At 43.1% G+C, this 21,085-nt stretch overlaps 1 protein-coding gene across 1 annotated transcript; it reads right to left on the minus strand.

Annotated features, from left to right (window-relative positions):
• Positions 1-1,804: 1,804 nt before the first annotated feature.
• Positions 1,805-16,778, minus strand: LOC124864368 (sterol regulatory element-binding protein 1-like). The gene is made up of 19 exons (XM_047359136.1): positions 16,445-16,778; positions 14,005-14,556; positions 12,252-12,427; positions 12,013-12,153; positions 11,711-11,929; positions 11,408-11,522; positions 11,123-11,280; positions 10,547-10,763; positions 10,242-10,426; positions 9,881-10,142; positions 9,567-9,733; positions 9,308-9,476; positions 9,100-9,208; positions 8,813-8,922; positions 7,462-7,594; positions 7,118-7,283; positions 6,274-6,489; positions 4,910-5,021; positions 1,805-3,323 (listed from the first exon to the last, which is right to left on the minus strand). Exons 1-19 carry the CDS (start codon positions 16,557-16,559, stop codon positions 3,103-3,105), a joined length of 3,543 nt encoding a protein of 1,180 aa, XP_047215092.1. The 5' UTR covers positions 16,560-16,778; the 3' UTR covers positions 1,805-3,102.
• Between the last annotated feature and the right edge of the window lie 4,307 nt (positions 16,779-21,085).

Below are 21,085 nucleotides of genomic sequence, written 5' to 3' on the forward strand. Positions count from 1 at the left end.
TATCACACTGGAGTCTGGAAACCCTGATCTGAAATCTCAAAACGTTTTAGCATTTTCATCAAATTTTCCACATCTAGGGACTTTACTGAGACTTTCTGGGAGTGCTTGGGCTTTGCTGTAGTTGTTAAATACAATAAATAACTCCACATACTACACAATATACATGTAAAGCTGCCCAAGGGATGTGAAATCCCAAAAACCACAAAGAAATAAGAGGATATTGGCTAAAGTGGTAAAGTCAATGCATACACAATGTCACCTTTAGTTAGATAAATCAAAGGTGTCATTAGAGTTAAAAGCCCCCTGTTTGTTTGAGCATTTACAAAACAATTAGGTTATCTTTTGAAAAGAAATGGAAGAGAAAACTCTCAAAATATAATGTATTTTGCTCTGTACATGTTTTGATTAATCCCAATAAAAAGAAACAATAAATGATTGTTTGATTTTCCCTTAAAATTAGACACATTAATTGAAATATGAAGCAGGTTTTTGTTTTTCAGGTGAATTTGAAAAAGCAGAAATTAAAACTTGGTTTGATTTTCTAGATATAATAGTGGAATGCCATAAAATCACCAGCAAAAAGAAACAAAAACACTGTCCTGCTTTCTGACATCCCTCATTTAAGCTCTAAAAGTATAAGCTTTAACTCATGAGGTCACTGCCCATATATGGTAGGGGGTTTTCAATATTGGGCTACTGTGATATAAATGTGTAAATTACAAATATATATTTATATTCTTGTCCAAGTTCACCAAAATTTTACATTTGCTTTTATTTTAAATGCTCTTCATTATCCAGATGATGTGACACAACGTGTGTGAGGTGTACAGAACAAACAGGGCCCCCTACAGTTGCAGTATACAGTACAATGATTGTATCATGTATCTGGATATAAGCTAGCTTTTCCTTTCCCTTTTCCAGTGATTTTGTTTTTATTTTTTTTGAATATGAAAAACATCTAACCAAATTTGATTTTTACTAATCCGTTTCTGACTAACCCATTTCAAATGAAAGTTTTTTCTTATTTTGTGTTAAAAAGCAGATGAACATTGTACCACAAATTAAATTGGATTTCATTTTCTTTTCATTTTCAAATAATACATCAAATCAACAGCGAAGAGAAACGTTTTTCCACCATTTTTTTCACATCTCTCCGACGTCACAACCCATATATGGTAGACAACAGTGTTTTTGAAATTAAGCTCACATGCGGATCATGTATGCAAGTTATCCTCATCGAAATCTGTTAACATTTTAGATATATTTTATATTCTTTTTCATCTATATCTAACCTAATTTAAATTTCTTGACTCATTTTGTTTTTCATTGCTTGTTTTTGACAAGAACATGCAAGGACTTGAAATTCACTCTCATTCTATGCAACATTCTTAATCTGTTTTCAGATTTGGAAGTTAAATTAATTAAAAATAAATCAATCTTATACCTATGTAGGAAACTTGGAGGTAAACAAATAACGTTTGATTCACTCAGGATCATCTTAAAATACATTTTATGATCCAATAAAACTGAAAATTGTAAGTATAGGTTGGCTCCTGATATTAAAGTATACCTTTTTTTAATTTACTTGATGCTATTGGCACCCCGGATAAAAATGTCTGAAAACCTTAGAATAAATCCTTCCATTGCAATAACATTATCTCACAATGACATTTTTATACAATTATTTATACAGAATAAACACCAGATTAAGAATAATTGTCTATAGCAACATCCCGGCTATTATTGTTATATTTTATACCTTCAGATTAATCAGATTTACCAATAAAAACATGAAAGCATCAAGTTTTCTTTACAAAATGATTTAATATTTACATGTAAGAAGGATGAAACAATATTACAAGGGAGGAAAAAACGTCAGTTACAGAAGAGTACCTTCAACCAAGGCTGCTTCAGTCTTTCACGTCCACATTTTTCAGATTTCACATGACCAACTGTAAAAAACATACTGGTACATGACAAACCTTTCTTTGAAACTGTTTACAATCTTTAAAAAAAATAATAAAAACATCATCATTAAATGATGTGGCTCATCTCAAAATATGAAACCATAAGGAAAAGAGCAAATATCTTCCTGTATGATAGTGTTAGAAATGGAAAAATAGGAAATCGTTTCTTAAAGGGCAACAAATGATCTCGAGAAATGCCAAAGCTTTGCTTCATAGGACGCTGTTGTTGATATCATATATTTATAATTGTCCAAGACCTAAAAAGTCAACAAGCTCAGATCTATGCAGTACAGTCATGACTCGACTAAACCTGGTCTAAGAAAAGCACTTAAAATGGATTTAAGGGGAGGAAATTACCATTTATCACTATGCTTATGCAAAATAACGCCTAATCAAAGTTCCTCCAGATTATAAATATGTTGTAAAATATGTACACAGCAAAAACAAACACACAACATCTATGAAAATAATTTCATAAAGCCTTATTGTTATTGTATTCCATTAAAGAGCAGCCTCACAGGGCTAGTGCAGACAGGACTGATGATCTCAAGCTTCTATAGTGTGTGGAGTGGCTTCCCACTGCACAAGCTCACAGTCAAACCAGAGTTTGGTTACTTTTTATTTATAAATTTTTGCCCTGCAAACAAAGAGACGCCGCCACAACCACACATCGGGCCATCGGACTTCAGGGGAGAAAAAAGGTGCAGATCTGCCAAACAGTCAGGAGAAGAGAGGGTGGAGCAATACTGAATGAAGGCAGGGAAAACATCTCTGCTTCCACCTCAGGGAAGAGGTGGCTCCTCACTGTGGTCAAAGTGGGACACTGCAATCAGCTCTCACGAGAGTTTGGCCTGATAGAAAAAAGTTGCATCTTATTTTGTCACATTAAATCAGAATTTAAGAAGAAACAGAGTGCGTGAACTCTATAAGTGCCTTAAGATTTGGGGGCTGGTAGGTAGAAGGAGCAACATCCTGAGGATCTGCTCCGCTAACACTTTAAATACAGACTGTAAGGTTTCTGTGGAAGCAAGTCTCTCCTCTGCCTGTTTATGTGCGCTTTTGTATATAGGAGGTCATTCAGTATACAGCGTCAGTATACAGTATGCAAGTCTCCCTCCCCCACCTCTCCTTCGCTCTAGCTGCTGGTGACGGTGGTGCCGCTGCCCAGTTTTATGATCATCTGCTGGCAGTCATGGAGGGTCCTTTTGTCTCCTAGCTTCTCCAGCGTGCGGGCTGCATCGGCCAGCATGCCCACTCTCTGGCCTGGAGCCGACAGGAATGAGGGAGGAAGGTAGCGACAAGCCAGCATCACAGCCTGAGCCTGCTCTCGTTGGCCGGGCCGCGCCTCGCACTCCTCTGCACACACACAAAACAAAAAAACCAAATATCTGGTGAGCACTGGTGCTCAGGTGACTTATTTGTATCAGAATGTGGGGCTTATTTTTTTGCTTACAGTGCTTCTATCATCCTTATACTTTATACATTTTGTCGCTTTACAACCACAAACATCTACATATTCTATTGAGATTGTATGTCACAGACAAACAAAAAGTAGTGCATAATAAATTAGAAGGTACACTATAAGTGTTTTATGGCCTTTTTACAAATACAAATATGAAGTGTGAGATGTATTTGTATTCAGACCCTTTTAAGGACCCATATGTAATTTATTCTGAGTATAAATCAAGCGGTTCTTTGAAGGCCTCAGCGAGTTCTTAAAGTACATTAGTGAGCAAACGGCTTCATAAAGACCAAGGAAGACAGCAGACAGGCCAGTTGTGGAGAAGTTTAAAGCATAGATGAACATCTCCCAGGGCACTTGAGGGTGGCAATATCATGTTGTTGGGAACAATGTGAAATATTCCCAATATTGCTCTCTATTTAATGCCACCTATCTCTCCATTCACTCCAATCAGCTCCGCTGTCCCTTCTGAAGAAAAAGGATCCCCACAGCATGATGCTGCCACCACTGTGTTTCACGGGGAGGATCTTGTGTTCAAGGTCATTCAAAGTGTTTTCTTTGTTTCACATGAATCACTTCACATAAAGGCCAAAAAGTGCAGCAGAGCAACTTCGTCTGCATGTTTGCTGTGTCCTTTAAACACCGTGTTGAGAAACTAATTTCTAATGGCTTTCTTCTCTGAGGAATTCAAAGGTGGACTCTATTTACCAATTAGGTGACATATGAAGATAATGGATTGTACTGGATTTCATTTAAAGGCATCAGATTAAGGGTGCTAAATACAAATGTATGCTTCACATTCGATCTCCTTAAATCCCTTGCTTTGGGGGACGAATCAGCCTCCGGGACACCAACTACAGGCGCTGTATCCCCGCTATGGAACGCCTGTCCATCTGTCTTCGGTGAGAAAATAAATCTCAGCTCAATAGAAAGCTGTGTGTCACACGTGTGCTTCACAACTTCATGCGTGCCTTAATGAACAGTCCTTTTCAGGACTAAATTTCAACTGCTTTTTTCATAGCCACCCACAAACCTCTCAGAACAAACCTTCCTTCACCCTACGTGTGCATTTATATATGTAACGTATGCAGATTGTAGGTATTGTTTTCCCTTATTTCTTTGCAGGGACTGCACTGACTGGTTCGCGATGCGAATTGACAGAAAAGTTTAGATTTTTCAACTCCAGCCAAATTCGCTTTGCGTCGCTCTATTCGCCCTAATCGTTCAGTTCACATCGTGTCCTTCGCGTGGCTTGGCTCCTGAAAGCGCCTTTACATAGGGTTAACATGTACATCACTCACTCCTATCACATCATTTGCGGTCAGTCTGAACGCACCATAAGATGACTGCTCTACACTAAGACAAAACAACAGACAGAGCCAAGCCTCACACTGCAGATTCTTTGACCGTAAAACATTACTCTCTTTGATCAGATCAAATCCAAAAATCCACTGAAGCTTCTCTATACATACAAACGCACCTGTCTTGGCTCCGGGTGTTGCTCGGCGCCGCAGTGAGCGGTCCAGTAGCTGGTGAGTTCTGGTTGGACTGGCCCCCGCCATTAGTCTGGCAGTAGCTTCGTGAAGGAACAACTGGAGAGAAACACAGAGCAGAGAGAGGATGACTCACATCTAATGTTCAGCTCTACCTCAGAGTGACTCAGAAGCTTTGTGAACAATGCTGCAGCACATTTGCCCATTTTGCCCAAGGCAATGTGTATGAGGGTGTGTGTTACGAGTGCCTAAAATTTTACTTTACTGGGAATTGCACCATAGACTCTCTGTAAATGAACAGCTTTAGAACAAACTAATGCAATTTGCTTCGTACACGTTGCACACGTGAACCTGATCTGTTGGTGCATTGTTGATTTAAAAATGGGTGTTTAAAAAGCACATGGATGAGCTCATGTTGAAATGAAGCAGCTCTCAATCTTTAGAGTCATTGCAAGAGTTTCTAATAGACCGCAGTTACTGTGCTTGTCATGAAAATGTATTAAAAGCCTTAATATAAATTAATCTTTTATTACATAAAAAAAACGCAAGAAAATCCAACCTTCAATTTGAGTACATTTATGCAGCAAGGCAAACCGATCTGAATCTAATCTAAACTAATTGTTTTTAACAGAACTGAACCACATTTGGTACCTTTTTGCCAATTCCTGCTAAATAAATAGAACTGAAGCTATTTTTTTTATTTATACTCACCTTTTCAAAGTTAATCCGAATGTCTAGGGACCTAATTAATAATAATTAGTAAGCAATGACTTCCTGTGCCCGTTGGGTATGAAAATGACGTGATGAATGAGCCAAGAGCTCTTTGGAGCTCTTTAAAATGGGAAAGACAAGAAAGCATGCAATTCTACTATAAGTCGACAAATGGCTTGAAGAAAATAGGTACTTGCCCAGCCATGTACATTTCTACAGGAGAATAATGAAACATTTCGTTGAGCAGTATTAGGATCAAAAACTCTCCATAAGCCAACTGGTATTAGGAGTGATGCCAGGCAGAAGAAAAGCCTTTTCTTTCCAACCATACACAGAAACACGTGGAGTTTGCTAAACTCTACTGGGACTTTAGCTGAAACTGTGTGCTTTGGTCAGATGGGACTAAGATCAGGTGGGTTTGATGTGAAACAAGGGATACATATGTAGGAAAGCATCTTATGCTCACTGAGAAGCATGGTGGGGGATCTGTGATGCTGTGGGCCTGTTTCCCTTCCAAAGGATCTAGGACCATGTTAAAGTGTGAGGTATTATGAATGGGTTGCCATTGGGTCATATAGCAACTGAACCCTCATTAAAGGGGTTTGACCACCTGAAACATACAGGTAAAAATTGAACATACTCTTCGCATGGCAGGCCTGAAGCTGTGTGCCAGCTTGCGCAGTGAACAGAGGTCTTGCTGAAAGCCCTGAAGTTCTGGTGGAGATGCTTGATGAAGGCTGGCAGGACCATTGGTGCCCACCAACCCTGATCCTGCAGGACATGTCCCATGCTGCTGCAAACGCCAGATGTTGGTCCTCAAAACCAGCAGGAGATCGCACACCATCAACTCGACGACCTGTAGAAATATCAAAGCGTTTGGTTGAGGTACGTAAATATGATTCATTTTTGGGTCATAGAGAAAGTCACGGAAATGTGATATTTGTGTAGCGTTCAGCGATAACTCAAATAGTGTACATCTTTACATCTGGATGATTCTAGCCTTTTTACCTTTCACATGTAGACTGAAAGAAAAATGGCCCTACAGAGATTTTGTGAAGCAGAACCAAAACCTCTTTTCATCCAGGCCGTATGTGTCCTGATGTTCGTGGCCCAGCTCTGTGTTGCACTGCAGATACATTGCACTCTTAGGAGACATACATGCAATGCAACTACAATGCACTGCAGCCCTGGCCATAGACATACACACATACCACACCAACACACTTTGAGCTGCCAATCCACCAGAATCACCATCTGCTGAAAGCCACAGGGTAGGACACTGCAGTGTCCCACAGAGGAACCGCTGCAGGGGGAATCTGGAGATCTGACATCAGGTAAACCCTGTGGCTTTGTGTTGCGCATAACTTGGGAAGTGTGCAAGTAATATCCTAAATGTTTTGGTTTTCTTTAGCTTTTTTGGTATTATACTGACACCTTTTAAAAAAAAATGTCCTCCCTGAAATATCCATTTGACTCATGCGTACCTTGTCTAAGCTGGAGCTGTGGCAGTGTGGTCCCAGGTTGAGGCTGTCTCGGAGCAGGGCGCTGGCCTTGTCAGTGTGGCTCAGACTCAGCTGGCAGTTTTCTGGCTTGGAGAGCAGAGCTCTGACTGCCCTGAATGTGTTAAGACAAGCTTTGGGCAGAAGACTCCTGCCAGAACCAGAAGCAAATCAGATAAAAGAAACAGGTTAAAGCAGTGCAAGTGTATGACTGTGATTTTAAGTGTGTGTGTGTGTGTGTGTGTGTGTGTGTGTGTGTGCGTGCAGTGAGCTTGGCAACAGACAGTCAAAGTTACATAGAACCTTCTTGAAACGGATGCAGGACTTACTCTGCATTCTGCAGACTGCGGGGCAGGTGCTCCACGGTTGGATAGAGCCTCTCTGCTGCAGCATCGTCTCCTTGAAGCCAGTTTATGATCACTATGGCAACCGAGGACCACCACTTGGAGTGGGGGTCGCTGCCTGGTGATTGGAGAAAAAAAATGTTAAAAAAATGAGACACCCTCCCATAGACAGGCAATTATGCAAATATTTCAATCCCCCACTGGCGTTTTTCACATTTCACATGCATGATAATACACAAAGACAGCTGCTCTCTATATTCTGACCCCTGAATTAAGTCGACTCTCCCCTCTTGTAGAGTCCCACCATGCACCCACAGAAGATCTTTTAAAGAGGGTAATTTATTCAGCTGCACATTAGAAAACACAGACAGCAACCTGAGGCTCTGCCAAGAAAAGTTTCCGATTAAAACCCCTGCACAGTCTCGCTTCCCTGCCTCCTTTCAAGGTGATCACAGATTTGACAGTGCTGAAGATAAATGAAGCAATCCAGCATGCCTTCGTTTCACCGGGCCCCCATTTTGCTTAGATTAGAGAAGACAAAGGAAAGTGCTGTGGCGGTGAAAGTTGAATGGAAATCAGACCACTTGATTTCAAAAGAGTATAAATAGACTGTTATTTGATTTAGAATCATCATCAAGGTAATCACACAGCTGGGATGTAAACGCAGTGATGTAATAAGGAGTTCAGATAAAAAAACATTCTCCTTCTGTTGTGATTTTTAGTAATTTTATCATTTGTCTGGTTTATAAAATGTCTAATCTTATGCAAACACACTAATTCTAATGAATTTGTCAATTGCTTGTAAGCCTGTGCTGCTCCAGTAGAATAGTTATAATAAATATTATTTCTATTCCCATCATATTTCATCTGTTTTTGTTAATTACAAAGATAGTTTTAATTACTTATTTAAATATTATTAATAATTAATTAAAAATGCATGTAAGATCAGTTACATGTAAAAATTAGTAAACAAATAATAACTGTCTAATTATATTTTATTGTTATTGCTACAACAAATTATTATAGAACTATTATTTAGAAAGACATTTTTCATTACTTTTTTGTTACTAGTTTTATGGGATTAATACTATTTAAGATGAAAGACTGTTTTCCATTTTTAAATTATTATTATTACTATTAATCTTGGTAAAAATGACCAAAATAATGTCTTGTTTTTTAAAAATAAATATAAATAATACTAATTAATAATCATTAAATATTAATATTACTACTATGATCAACAATAATAAAAATAAAAAGAGGAGAGATATCACTATTTTCAAAAACATTTAATCGACGCTTTATTTTTCTAACCATTATTTTAGTATTAACCTACCAGTCACAGTAGCCATGTTGGAGCAGATTGCGAATGACTGGGAGGCGGCACCAGCGGCATCTGATGCATTAATCAACAGCTGGAGGTACTCCAAGGCATCGGCGTACTCCCTGATAACAGAAACATACCAAAAGGTCAACAGGTTCTCCAACATTCTCATTTATTAAGACCTTTATAACCATCACTACTAGGAAACTCTTCCGGTTTATACTCGGGTCTTTAGGAAAACTCTAATGAACTATAGGCCAAAAACAAAGACATTATTGAAGGTTTTCATGTTTTCTCACCCTTCAGCCTGGCTAGGATCCTTCTCTCCATGCGGCTGGGCAACACTATAAAGAGCCTTTTCAAGGAGGTGCTCTCTAAATGCCTGAGTCACCTGGGCCAGAGGGTCCACTGTAAGAACATAAAACCATTTACATTACAGATCCAAAACGCCATTTTGGACAGCTTTCAGGTAGAGTAACCTAGGCTCTACAGATACTGTTTGCCTACCAGTGTTGCCTGCCTGACTGTAGATGCTTTCTTTAGGCGTGCTTCGAATGGCCCAGTCCCCGTCCACGAAGAAGCGGTGGCCGAGCGGGTGACAGAGCCACTGCATGGCCAGAGGCACGCAGCCGCTGGATGACAGGCATGCCTGACGGGCGCTGCTGAGGAACGCACGCTGTCAGGAGAGAAGATGGAGCTTTGGTTTAACAAGGTTTGCTTGATTTCAGTCATTGAAGGAGTTGTGGAAGTATAAATAAAGACTTACAGAGGTAAAATGCAGGATTCTTGGCAGGCTGGCTTTGACTCGTAGAGCCGCAGAGACGTAGACCTCAGCCAGACAGGCGACAGGCAGGCATGAACCAGCACATTCTGCCAGGTTTACTGCACTTAAAGCCATGTGGACTGCTGATAGGTGGCTACCATTCAGCTTCCCTGTGTGTACAGACAGAAAAAGGTTTACAACAGCCATATTTTTCCAACTTGTGATGCAGTAAACAAAAGTAAAAATAAGTAAGGAGTCAAATCAAATTAACATAAGCTAAGTTGCAACTTTGTTATAACTGTTAATGTTAAATCTACTTGTCATGTGAAGCTGGTGCAGGCGGTGGTAAACCAATGCAGCGTCACGGCTGCTTTTGCACGCATCCTCCTGCAGGGGGCGATCGGCGCGCAGACCTCCGGCCCTCGCAGCAAGCCAGCGGCCAACCCAGAGGCGCTGAAGGCAGAATCTCAGCAGGGACCAGAGCGCTGCACAGGCCAGGTCCAACTGGGAGGTGGGCAGGGGGCGACCAAGCGCCTTCAGACAGGTCCACAGGTTGTGACTGGCCTGAGCAAAATCCCCCTGTGGAAAGGAATGAGTGATGGAAAAGCAGAGAGTAAGGCAAAAATGAACCTTTGCAAATTATTATTATTAAGTAGATAAATAAAAAGATGATCTTACTCTAGCAAGGTCCTGGTCGGCCTGTTTGCGGTGTCTCCAGAATAACACGGATGATCCTGAATGTGGACAGGTTACGGGCTCTCCATAAACCAACAATCGGATTAGAACTCCCAACACCAGAATGCCATTCAGCAGCCACACAAATATGGTTGGAAACATCCAATCCATCCAGCCCCAAGACTCAGCTATGGACAGCACAAATACAGCTAATTATTGCCAAGACTAAGTCTATGCAACAGAGCAAGTAGCAAAATAAATCACTTTAGTGTGATATGCTGCGATAGGCACTGAACCAGTAGTTTTACCCGCAATATCTACACCCAGGACACTTCTTCCTGCATGGTGGGTGGTGATGTCCATAGTGTTTCCTGCAGAGGTGCTGCCGGGTGAGCAGAGCAAAGCCGCCAGCGGGTTGAGGGAGAGGAAGAGGAAGGTAAAAGTGCACAACGCCATGCGGGAACGGTCCAGCATGCCCCCGACCGTGCCACCTGCTGTGGATTGGTCCAGCAAGCCCATTTGTGACTGCAACAAAGGAAGATGTAGATAGAGACAGTTAGTGTCTATAATTTTAAAGCATTAACAGAAATTATGCAACTGTTATTGTTATTATGCAACTAAAAACATGGAAACTGTTGATTGCTTTTAGAGAAAATGGCGTTATGTGCAGCATAATCATCTGTTCCTTTAAACTTTACGTACAGATAAGTCTACTTCAACATTGATTTTATCGGTGCAAAACACTAATTTAATCAGCAAGAAGAGGATGAAGACCTTTCCTCTGGAAACTTTAATGATAACAATCTTGAACCATAATTTAAATTGAAAAACTCATCATCCTCCAACAATTAAAACTGCTGCAGAGCAAATAAAATGCTACACACCTTTGTGTCCTCTCCCATTGGACTGTCAGGCTCTGAGTCACTGCCACAGTGTGAGAACGAGGTCGGGGAGCCCACGTCAGAGGCAGGTGGGGTGGGCAGCTCGCTCTTCACTTCTGCCTGACTGTCCACCTCCATTGCAACCAGGTCTTTGAGAGACTCTTTAAGAGGCGGAAGAAAGAAATGACAAAATGAACAGTCTGAGGGTTGATCCAGAGCACAGAAGGATTTAGCCTTGCTTAACAGCACGCAGCAGAACACAGACAGGATAAGGGTTTAAACTCGTACTGTTCTTCTGGGCTGCCATTTTCAGAGCCATGTTCTCCTGTTTGAGCTTCTGGTTGGTCTGCTGCAGGTAGCGGATGTAGTCGATTGCTTTTTTGAGCACTGCAGACTTGTTGAGCTACAGAAGAGGATAAATTTCACTACAAACATGTAATGAATGTAATAATAAAGATCAAATGTAACATCTACATCAGTCAGCCACCACATTATGACTAGTACCAAGAAAATACAAGATACTAGAGCATAAACATCCAATAATTTTATATACAGCTTAAAAACAAGAGTATAGAATAAACTGTTTCTAACCTTGGCTTCAGTGCCTGCTACAATATCTTTCAGCTCCAAAATTTTATCATTGATGGAGGAGCGATAACGCTTCTCGATGGCATTGTGAGCGGTGCGCTTCTCCCCCTTGTGCGGCTGGCCTAACGGCTTGCCAGGAATCGCGATGCGGTTGATGGGCAGCTTTTCGGTATCCACCATCACAGGCACGGTGGTCAGGATAGTGCCCCCACCCATAAAGGCCTAGAGATGGTCAGAGTTCAGCATTATATCTCATGTTTAAATTTCACAGTAATGTTTTGGCTTTGCCTGAACTAATTTCTTACCTGCAAGGAAGTGCTCTGTACTGCACTGGTGGTGGTGGCTAGAGATGTGGGAGAGGCCATTGTTGTGACCATACAGGATTCGGGCTTTAGGGTGGTGAGCAGCACTGACTCAGCCTTAATGAACTGAGGCTGCAGCAGGACCTGACACACACACAAAGACCAAAGAAGACCCGTAAATACTTGGCATTAAGCTCCTTCATCAGTACCGGGGCAATCAAGTAGCAGCTTCAGACACTTACAGGTACTTGCTGTACTTGGGTTGTGATAGTCTGAGCTGGAGGGCTTACTGAGGTGGCCAGGAGGGGGGAGGCAGTGGTCAGCCCTTGAAGTTGGGTCTGAATCGCCATTGGCTGAACGCTTGGAGGCGAGGACGACAAACTGGTGGCAGGAGAGCTCACACTGATGGGGCTGACAGCTTCAAGACAGTGACAACACAGATATATATTAGGCCCTTCTGTTAAGTTTTTATTCTGGGTTCCTGGAAAAGCTATTTTCAGAATGAATAAGAAATTATTTAATATGGTTATTTGCAGTAAATTTCCTTGCAACTGATACAAATGCAGTGCACCAGCACTGGTAATCATGCCAAGTCTAAACCTGGCAAAGGTTTTGTAAAATAAACAAGTAGTGGATGGAAGCAGTTAAAAATCTCAAACTTTTACATCTTTAAGCCTGTTACAAAGTATTTTATCTCAACCTTTTTTCCATCAGCATAGTTCATTTTTTTAGACTTAATCTTTTACTTTGCTAAAAGACAATGAGTCTAGGAGTAAGGCTGTTTCTCAACAAAAAACTAATTGATTTTAAGTTGTAGCTTTCTGAAAATATGTAATTTTATCATAAAAATTCTAGAACACTTTGCACAGCACTGGTATTTACTTATTTAGCAATCAGAACATCAATTTCTCTAAAAGGCTAACAGAGGCCAAATAAACTGACTGTTCCTTGATCTGGCTCAGACTTGTCCTATGTTGAAAGTGATAGTTAAATTTCAAAATCCTGATATCCTAGATATCACAAAATGTTAAAGAAAAGCACTATGAAAGTAATTCAGACATGAACCAGAAATGTTCCTTTGCCACCAAGTTATTGGAACGGCTTCTGTGCTCAATGCATCGACATTTTTCAGCCCTTCTGCCAATATTTTAATTAAGCCTTCAATTCCATGACGAGCTTTGTTAATGAGTGTGTAGACTAACAGATAACCTTTCACCTATTTATAAATTACATTTAAGAAACTTCAGTGAATCATCCCATACCTCTTTTTATCAGATATAACTAAGATAACCGCTGCATTTGCCAAGCCTTATCAGGGTCAGAGAGATTTGGCATGTGGTAATAAAAAATGGATTGCATCCAATTAAAAAAAAAATCTCCTCATCATCTTTCAAACCGGTCTTCTAACCCAAGTGAACACCTCTGAATATCTAAATGTTATTTAGCCAAGTCCATCAGATATCAATTACTGTTGTTGCTTGATTACAGAAATGTCCAAAGGTTTCTTTGTTGTAAAGACTCTTTACATCTAATCTATTGATTGTGAGAGAGGACAACAAATAAACAATATTAAATTGTACAAAAGTATTAAATGGACATGAAAAAGGGGAAAACTGACAGCACTCGAGGAGCTTATTTAGTCTTATTAAGGAATTAAGCAGCTTTGCATTAAGTCATATTGAGCCATTAACATAGCAATTCATACTCACTCAAACAAGCCCATACTCAGACACTGATGACATGCTTCAAAAGTCACAGCCAGTCAAATGTTCCTGCTGGATTAGTTTTTACTTAATTTACAACTATACAGCAAATCCAAACACCATGAATGTCAGTTCAAGATGGATATTATCTCTGGTTCAGATAAAAAGAAAAGAACCTGTAACTGCATTGAAAAATATCAGAAGAGCTTTTCTCCTGCAGAGCATTTTTGTTTTACTATTAATGCTACAATTTTTCCTCTTCAACATGTTTGTCACACTACAGAGGACTTACCCGTGAAGGTACTTTGGCTCTTGAAGTTGCTCTGGACCAGAGATTGTGCCTGGGGCTGAGGTGGACTCTGGGGTGCTGGGGATGTGAAGAGTGTCTGTGTTGTGGTGCTGAAAGCTGGATTTGGTCCGGGCGAACCATGAGGTGATGCTGCCTGCGCAGGGGCAGACGGACTTATGGTCGATTGGGGCTGTTCCATATGGGGCTGTGTGAGGCTCTGAGCCTGTGGGCTCGAGGACGGTTGCTGCCTCTGTGCAGAGCTGGGTACCTGAGCCAGGGGAGACTGCTGGAAGGTAGGAGGCTGGAAGGCCTTGTCTGGGGTTGAGGAGCTACGGCTGATGGGCGGGCCCAACAGGGCATCTAAGTGGGGGTTACTGCTCAGGATGGAGGAAGTGGTGGTGGATGAAGGTGTGGGAGTGGTAGCTGGAGGAGAAGCAGAAGTTATGGTCTGGGACAAGCCATTCATCTCTTGGGTGGAAGGGCTCCCAGAAAAGGGAGTGGGATCAAAGAGTCCTTCAAACTCCATGTCCTGATTATTGATGAGCTGAAGCATGTCTGCAGAAACGAAGAAATCAAAAACATCAGGAATGTTATCCATAAACCAGAAATTAACTATAAAATTACTCCATTAAAAGATAAAGGAATCTGTTAAAATTTGAAATACATGTAACTATACTAAATATGTAAAAAAAAAAAAAAAGTCTAAAAGGCCTCTGGAGTGTTTCTATGCTCTGTTCAGGATCAGTTCCAGAGTAGCTGTATTAACCAGGTTCTGAACATTAACAGAGACCCATCACACCTTCGACCAGAACTTCCTAAACTGCTGCCATGAGGCAAATAGTACCGCAACATCAAAAGCAGAACCCATCAAACTGATGCACAGCCTTCTGCATCAAGCTGTTAAAACACCTAACTGAGGTGACACATATTGTACTAATCTCATATTTACCCGTTGTGTGCTTTATCTATTTGTGTTTTTTTAAATCACACAATTTCTTTACACTGGTGTTTATTCTGAAAATTTTTCCTGTCTCATTTTTTCTGTTAGTTGATATACAATTAATAGATCTGAATGTGTTTTTTTATATAAATTGATTTTAAAAAATGACAGTAAAGGAGAGAGATTATACAACAGTAGTTTCCTGCTCAAGGATTTCTAAAACATCTAGTACTTTAAATTAGTAAGTATTATACCAGCATCATGCAGGGTGGTGGTAGCATATCAGTCTGGGGGTGGATGAGAACCTGGATGACTTGCAATTTTCTTTTGAGTCGTTTGTCATTATAAAAAAGATAAATGCACTTCAATAATTAATATTTTAGGCTTGTGTTAATAATGTTTTCATCACAATTCAGCTTACAAGGGATAATTTGCTTCATATTTTACTAATAAATAGTCAAGACCATTACTCTGACCACCGAAGGCAGCACAGGTACCACTAGTTTTGAGAATCTAGACAAAGAAAGTGTCCGGTTCCGAGTGTATGTTGTGTCTGCTGTGCAACGCAGCAGCCTGAATTTGTAAAACCACTGTTGTGTCTGAGGTGATCGCTCTTGACCAAACAGAGCGCAGCTTTCACACTTGCTATGCCGACTAGACCAAGGCAGCGAGAAGAGGGAGAGATGCTTTGGCTTCCAACGGAGGTTACCATCGTGCAGCGTCACCAGAGGGGTTACAGTCGGTCAAATTTAGGAAAGCACGGTCAAATACTGTTTACCCAAGCTCGCTTATCATGCTACACGTTGGCAATACTCATAAAACACACATCGATCAAGGATGGAACATCATTGGGAAACAGAAAATCTTGCATTTTTGATAAAATGCACGTTTTTCCTCCTCACCAATATAGGGTTATAACACAAACCACGACACATATTGCAATTCACACGGATTTCAGCTAAAATACCAGGTGTGATAACGCAAAATGTTATATTTTATTCGGACAAACAACTAAAACGTGTGTTAATTCGGTCAACGGAGGCAGCTGAACCCAGGAAGGAGGGATGAACGACAATAACCTCTGTCTGCCAGGCACGCTGGGGGCGGGGCTCACTCACAACCGTTAGCAGCACATTAGCCTCGCTAGCTTAGCTAAATCACCAAATTAACAATACAATTAGCGCTTTGTAAACAGTAAAGTTATAGCAACCACCTCTTACAGTAAAAAACTAATAAAATGAATGATGCATTTGAAACCAAAGAGAAGCTTTTAGAAAAACCGAATGCTAAATGGCTAATGCTAGTTATGTCTCTGACTGAAAATATACTATAAGCTGTTAAAGACATTTAATTTGTCTCTGCTGTATACAAGTTGTCTGACGTACAATACACATTAGAAAAAGACACATGCTGAACAAGAAAAGCCTATACAGTGTTTACTGTTGCAGCTCTTTAAACATGACTGACTTAACCATCAGTATAAATAAATATACTGCTCCTTACCATCAATGTCGCTTAAAAGGGCCGTATCAATTTCACTGGGGTCATTTAGTGACAAAGTTGGATCCAGATCCAACGAAGGATCGTCAAAAGACAGGCGGTCCATCTTCACTCTCATCTGATTCTCTGGACCACAGAGTTGGCTCGACGTGCTATCTGATCTCAGAAAGCTGGAGAATCCTTTATGCCTTACGTCCCTACATCTGATAAACTATCGGATCCCAAATCAGTCTAAGTCTTATCTAGGATGCGCTTAAACTTTTTTAGCGATATGTCAACTAGCTATACACACCAACCCCCCATGATCGTCGCTGGGAAACTTGTCAAACCGAGTGAAACACTGAAGCTCATTCAGTACTAACAGAGGAACCCATACCACACCTGAAGATGAACAGATGAGCCAGCCAATCACAGAGCCCGTACTAGATTCTCACGAATCTCAAGTTTGTTTTCATTGTTGAACAAGCCGGTGAAACAGTGTAGAGAGAATTTTTATTATTTTGTCTGACTGTACACGAGGCAGTATGGTTATGAACTTGTAATAATTCACAGTGGCTCCAACATAATACTTGTTGATCCTTAAGGAAAAAAATAACAGGGCAATTTACAATTAAAAAATAATATATTTTGTACTGATATTAATTCTAATTTTCAGTCAAATAATATTTTACACATATTTAAAAAATCATAACTATGTTTTCAAGACATCAACATGTATTCGTTTATTGTGGGTCTGCCACCAACAACCAATCAAAATCATTAGTGGGAGGGAGCTGCCGGTAGTCAAGGTTGTTTGACTGGAATCAGCACGTCCTCATGTAGAACCAGCGAAATCGTCCAATGGCAAGCTCAGAATCGGAGTGGGGTGATCCGACGTCACAGCCCTGAATCTCAGCGATTACGTCATGTGCTGCCATCCCGCAGAATTAGAAGGGGGAACACTGAAATTAAACGAAGGCGTTTTGTCAAAACAAAAAAAACAAAACCGTACTAAATAAAGTTGCTAAAACCTTATAAATCTAATTAAAATATATTCAAAATATAAAATTCAGCAGAACCTAAAATGTATGTACTTGTTTAAAAAAAATCTAAACACATTATTCATTTTTCTCAAAGTAAACATATGCTAAAAAAGATTTTAATTAAAACAAAATCTGTTCTATCAACAAATGAGTGCCTCTAAAACTGCATGGAAATAGGTATAGTCAATGACCTGCTGTAGCACTGTAAAGTTGAGTGGTTGAGTTGAATAACACTGAAACCCTTGATTGGGCCCCTCCTTGAACCGCCACCTTAACGTGGTGGAGGGGTTTGAGTGCTCGAATGATCCTAGAGGCTATGTTGTCTGGGGCTTAAATGCCCCTGGAAGGGTCTCCCATGGCAAACAGGCTCTAGGTGACGTCTAGATGTTCGAGAATCCCTCATGATGACTACAGAATCGAGGCATGTGACGTCGCGCGGTACCACCCTGGAGCCAGGCCTGGGGTCGGGACTCGTCGGAGAGCGCCTGGTGGCCGGGTTGCTCCTCGCGGGACTCGGCCGGGCCTAGCCCAAACGACAGACGCGAGACCATCCCCCAGTGGGCCCACCACCTGCAAGGGGAACCGTGAGGGACCGGTGCAAAGAGGATTGGGCGGCGGACGAAGGTGGAGACCTCGGCGGCCCAATCCCCGGATGCTTAGGCTGGCTCTAGGGACGTGGAATGTCACCTCGCTGGGGGGGAAAGAGCCTGAACTGGTGCGGGAGGTCGAGAGATATTGACTAGAAATAGTCGGGCTCGCCTCCACGCACAGCGTGGGCTTTGGAACCCTCCTTGAGAGGGGCTGGACTCTCTTTTACTCTGGAGTGGCCTGCGGGGAGAGGCGGCGGGCTGGTGTGGGTTTGCTTGTTGCCCCCCAGCTCAGCCGTCTCGTGTTGGGATTTACCCCAGTGGATGAGAGGGTCGCATCTCTGCGCCTTTGGGTTGGGGAGAGGTCTCTGACTATCATTTCGGCCTACGGGCCGAGTGGTAGTGCGGAGTACCCGGCCTTCTTGGCGTCCCTGTTGGGGGTGCTGGATAGTGCCCCTCCTGGGGACTCCATTATTCTGCTGGGGACTTCAACGCCCACGTGGGAAACGACAGTGACACCTGGAGAGGCGTGATTGGGAGGAATGGCCTCCCCGATCTGAATCCAAGCGGTGTTTTGTTATTGGACTTCTGTGCTAGTCACGGATTGTCCATAATGAACACCATGTTCAAACATAAGGGTGTCCATCAGTGCACTTGGCACCAGGATACCCTAGGCAGGAGATCAATGATCGACTTTGTTGTCGTATCATCAGACCTTCGGCCGCATGTTTTGGACACTCGGGTGAAGAGAGGGGCTGAGCTGTCCACTGATCACCACCTGGTGGTGAGTTGGATCCGCTGGAGGAGGAGAAAGCCGGACAGACTTGGCAGGCCCAAGCGCATAGTGAGGGTCTGCTGGGAATGTCTGGCAGAGCCCTCGACCAGGGATGTATTCAACTCTCCGAGGGATGTTGGAGACATAGAGTCCGAATGGACCATGTTCTCCACATCTATTGTCGATGCTGCTGTCCGTAGCTGCGGCTGTAAGGTCTGCGGTGCCTGTTGCGGCAGCAATCCCCGAACCCGGTGGTGGACACCGGCAGTAAGGGACGCTGTCAAGCTGATGAAGGAGTCCTATCAGCTGTGGTTGGCTTGTGGGACTCCTGAGGCGGCAGACGGGTACCATGGGGCCAAGCGTGCCGCGGCCCGGGCGGTGGCAGAGGCAAAAACTCGGACCTGGGAGGAGTTCGGTGCGGCCATGGAGAAGGACTACCGGTTGGCCCCCGAAGCGATTCTGGCAAACCGTCCGGCGCCTCAGGACGGGGAAGCAGTGCTTCGCCAACACTGTTTACAGTGGGGGTGGGGAGCTGCTGACCTCAACTGGGGACATTATCGGCCGGTGGAAGGAGTACTTCGAGGATCTCCTCAATCCTGCCATCATGTATTCCCTGGTGGAAACAGAGGCTGGGGACTTGGGGTTGGACTCTTTCATCACCCAGGCTGAAGTCACCGAGGTGGTTGAAAAGCTCCATGGTGGCAAGGCTTTGGGGTTGGATGAGATTCCCCCTGAGTACCTGAAGTCTTTGGATGTTGTGGGGCTGTCATGGTTGACACGCCTCTTCAACATTGCGTGGCGGACAGGGACAGTGCCTTTGGATTGGCAGAAGGGTGACCGGATGGTGTGTTCCAACTACAGGGGGATCACACTCCTCAGCCTCCCTGGTAAGGCCTATGCCAGGGTATTGGAGAGGAGAGTCTGGCCGATAGTCGAACCCCGGCTTCAGGAGGAGCAGTGTGGTTTTCGTCCCGGCCGTGGGACACTGGACCAGCTCTATACCCTCGACAGGGTACTCGAGGGTTCATGGGAGTTTGCCCAACCGGTCCGCATGTGTTTTGTGGACCTGGAGAAAGCATTCAACTGTGTCCCTCGTGATGCCCTGTGGGGGGTGCTCCAGGAGTATGGAATCGGTGGCCCTTTACTAGGGGCCATCCGGTCTCTGTACAAGCGGAGCAGGAGTTTGGTTCGCATTGCCGGCACTGAGTTGGACCTGTTCCCGGTGCATGTTGGACTCTGGCAGGGCTGCCCTTTGTCACCGGTCCTGTTCATAACTTTTATGGACAGGATTTCTAGGCGCAGCCAAGGGCCGGAGGGGGTCTGGTTTGGGGACCAGAGGATTTCGTCTCTTCTTTTTGCAGATGACGTGGTCCTGCTGGCCCCATCTAGCCAAGACCTACAGCATGCACTGGGGCGGTTCGCAGCCGAGTGTGAAGCGGCTGGGATGAAGATCAGCTCCTCCGTCCGAGGTCATGGTTCTCGACCGGAAAAGGGTGGCTTGTCCTCTTCAGGTAGGAGGGGAGTTCCTGCCTCAAGTGGAGGAGTATAAGTATCTCGGGGTCTTGTTCACAAGTGAGGGAAGAATGGAGCGGGAGATCGACAGACGGATCGGTGTGGCTGCCACAGTAATGGGGGCGCTGTGCCGGTCCGTTGTGGTGAAGAGAGAGCTGAGCCAAAAAGCGAAGCTCTCGATTACCGGTCGGGTCTATGTTCCTACCCTCACCTATGGCCATGAACTTTGGGTCATGACCGAAAGAACGAGATCCCGGATACAAGCGGCTTCCTCTGTAGGGTGGCTGGGCACTCCCTTTGAGATAGGGTGAGGAGCTCGGCCATCCGGGAGGGGCTTGGAGTAGAGCCGCTGCTTCTCCACATCAAGAGGGGCCAGTTGAGGTGGCTCGGGCATCTATACCGGATGCCTCCTGAACGCCTTCCTCGGGAGGTGTTCCAGGCACGTCCCACCGGGAGGAGGCCCAGGGGACGGCCCAGGACACGCTGGAGGGACTATGTCTCTCAGCTGGCCTTGGGCTCCCCCCGGAGGAGCTGGAAGAGGTGTCTGGGGAGAAGACGACTAGTATGAGTACCCTTGATTGGGGTGGGTTGTTGAGTAAGTCACACTAATTGTGCACAGCAAACTGATTATTCATACCCCTGACAGACTTAGATTTAACATAATCTTTTAATTTAACCTACTGTACACAAATGTTTTGACTGGAAGCCATATAAAAATTTTGGAAGTGCCTCAGTCAGTCCCAACATG

This window comes from Girardinichthys multiradiatus, chromosome Y, assembly GCF_021462225.1.
Source record: "Girardinichthys multiradiatus isolate DD_20200921_A chromosome Y, DD_fGirMul_XY1, whole genome shotgun sequence".
Taxonomy (NCBI): domain Eukaryota; kingdom Metazoa; phylum Chordata; class Actinopteri; order Cyprinodontiformes; family Goodeidae; genus Girardinichthys; species Girardinichthys multiradiatus.

What these genes read in the sequence shown, in the direction of transcription:
- LOC124864368 (XM_047359136.1), bottom strand. Translation starts at nt 16,559, where the DNA reads ATGAGAGTGAAGATGGACCGCCTGTCTTTTGACGATCCTTCGTTGGAT. An exon ending in CCCAAGTACAGCAAGTACCT is followed by an intron (nt 12,154 to 12,251) that starts GTAAGTGTCTGA and finishes TGTGTGTGTCAG; the next exon opens with GTCCTGCTGCAGCCTCAGTT. An exon ending in CCTGGGTGTAGATATTGCGG is followed by an intron (nt 10,427 to 10,546) that starts GTAAAACTACTG and finishes TGCTGTCCATAG; the next exon opens with CTGAGTCTTGGGGCTGGATG.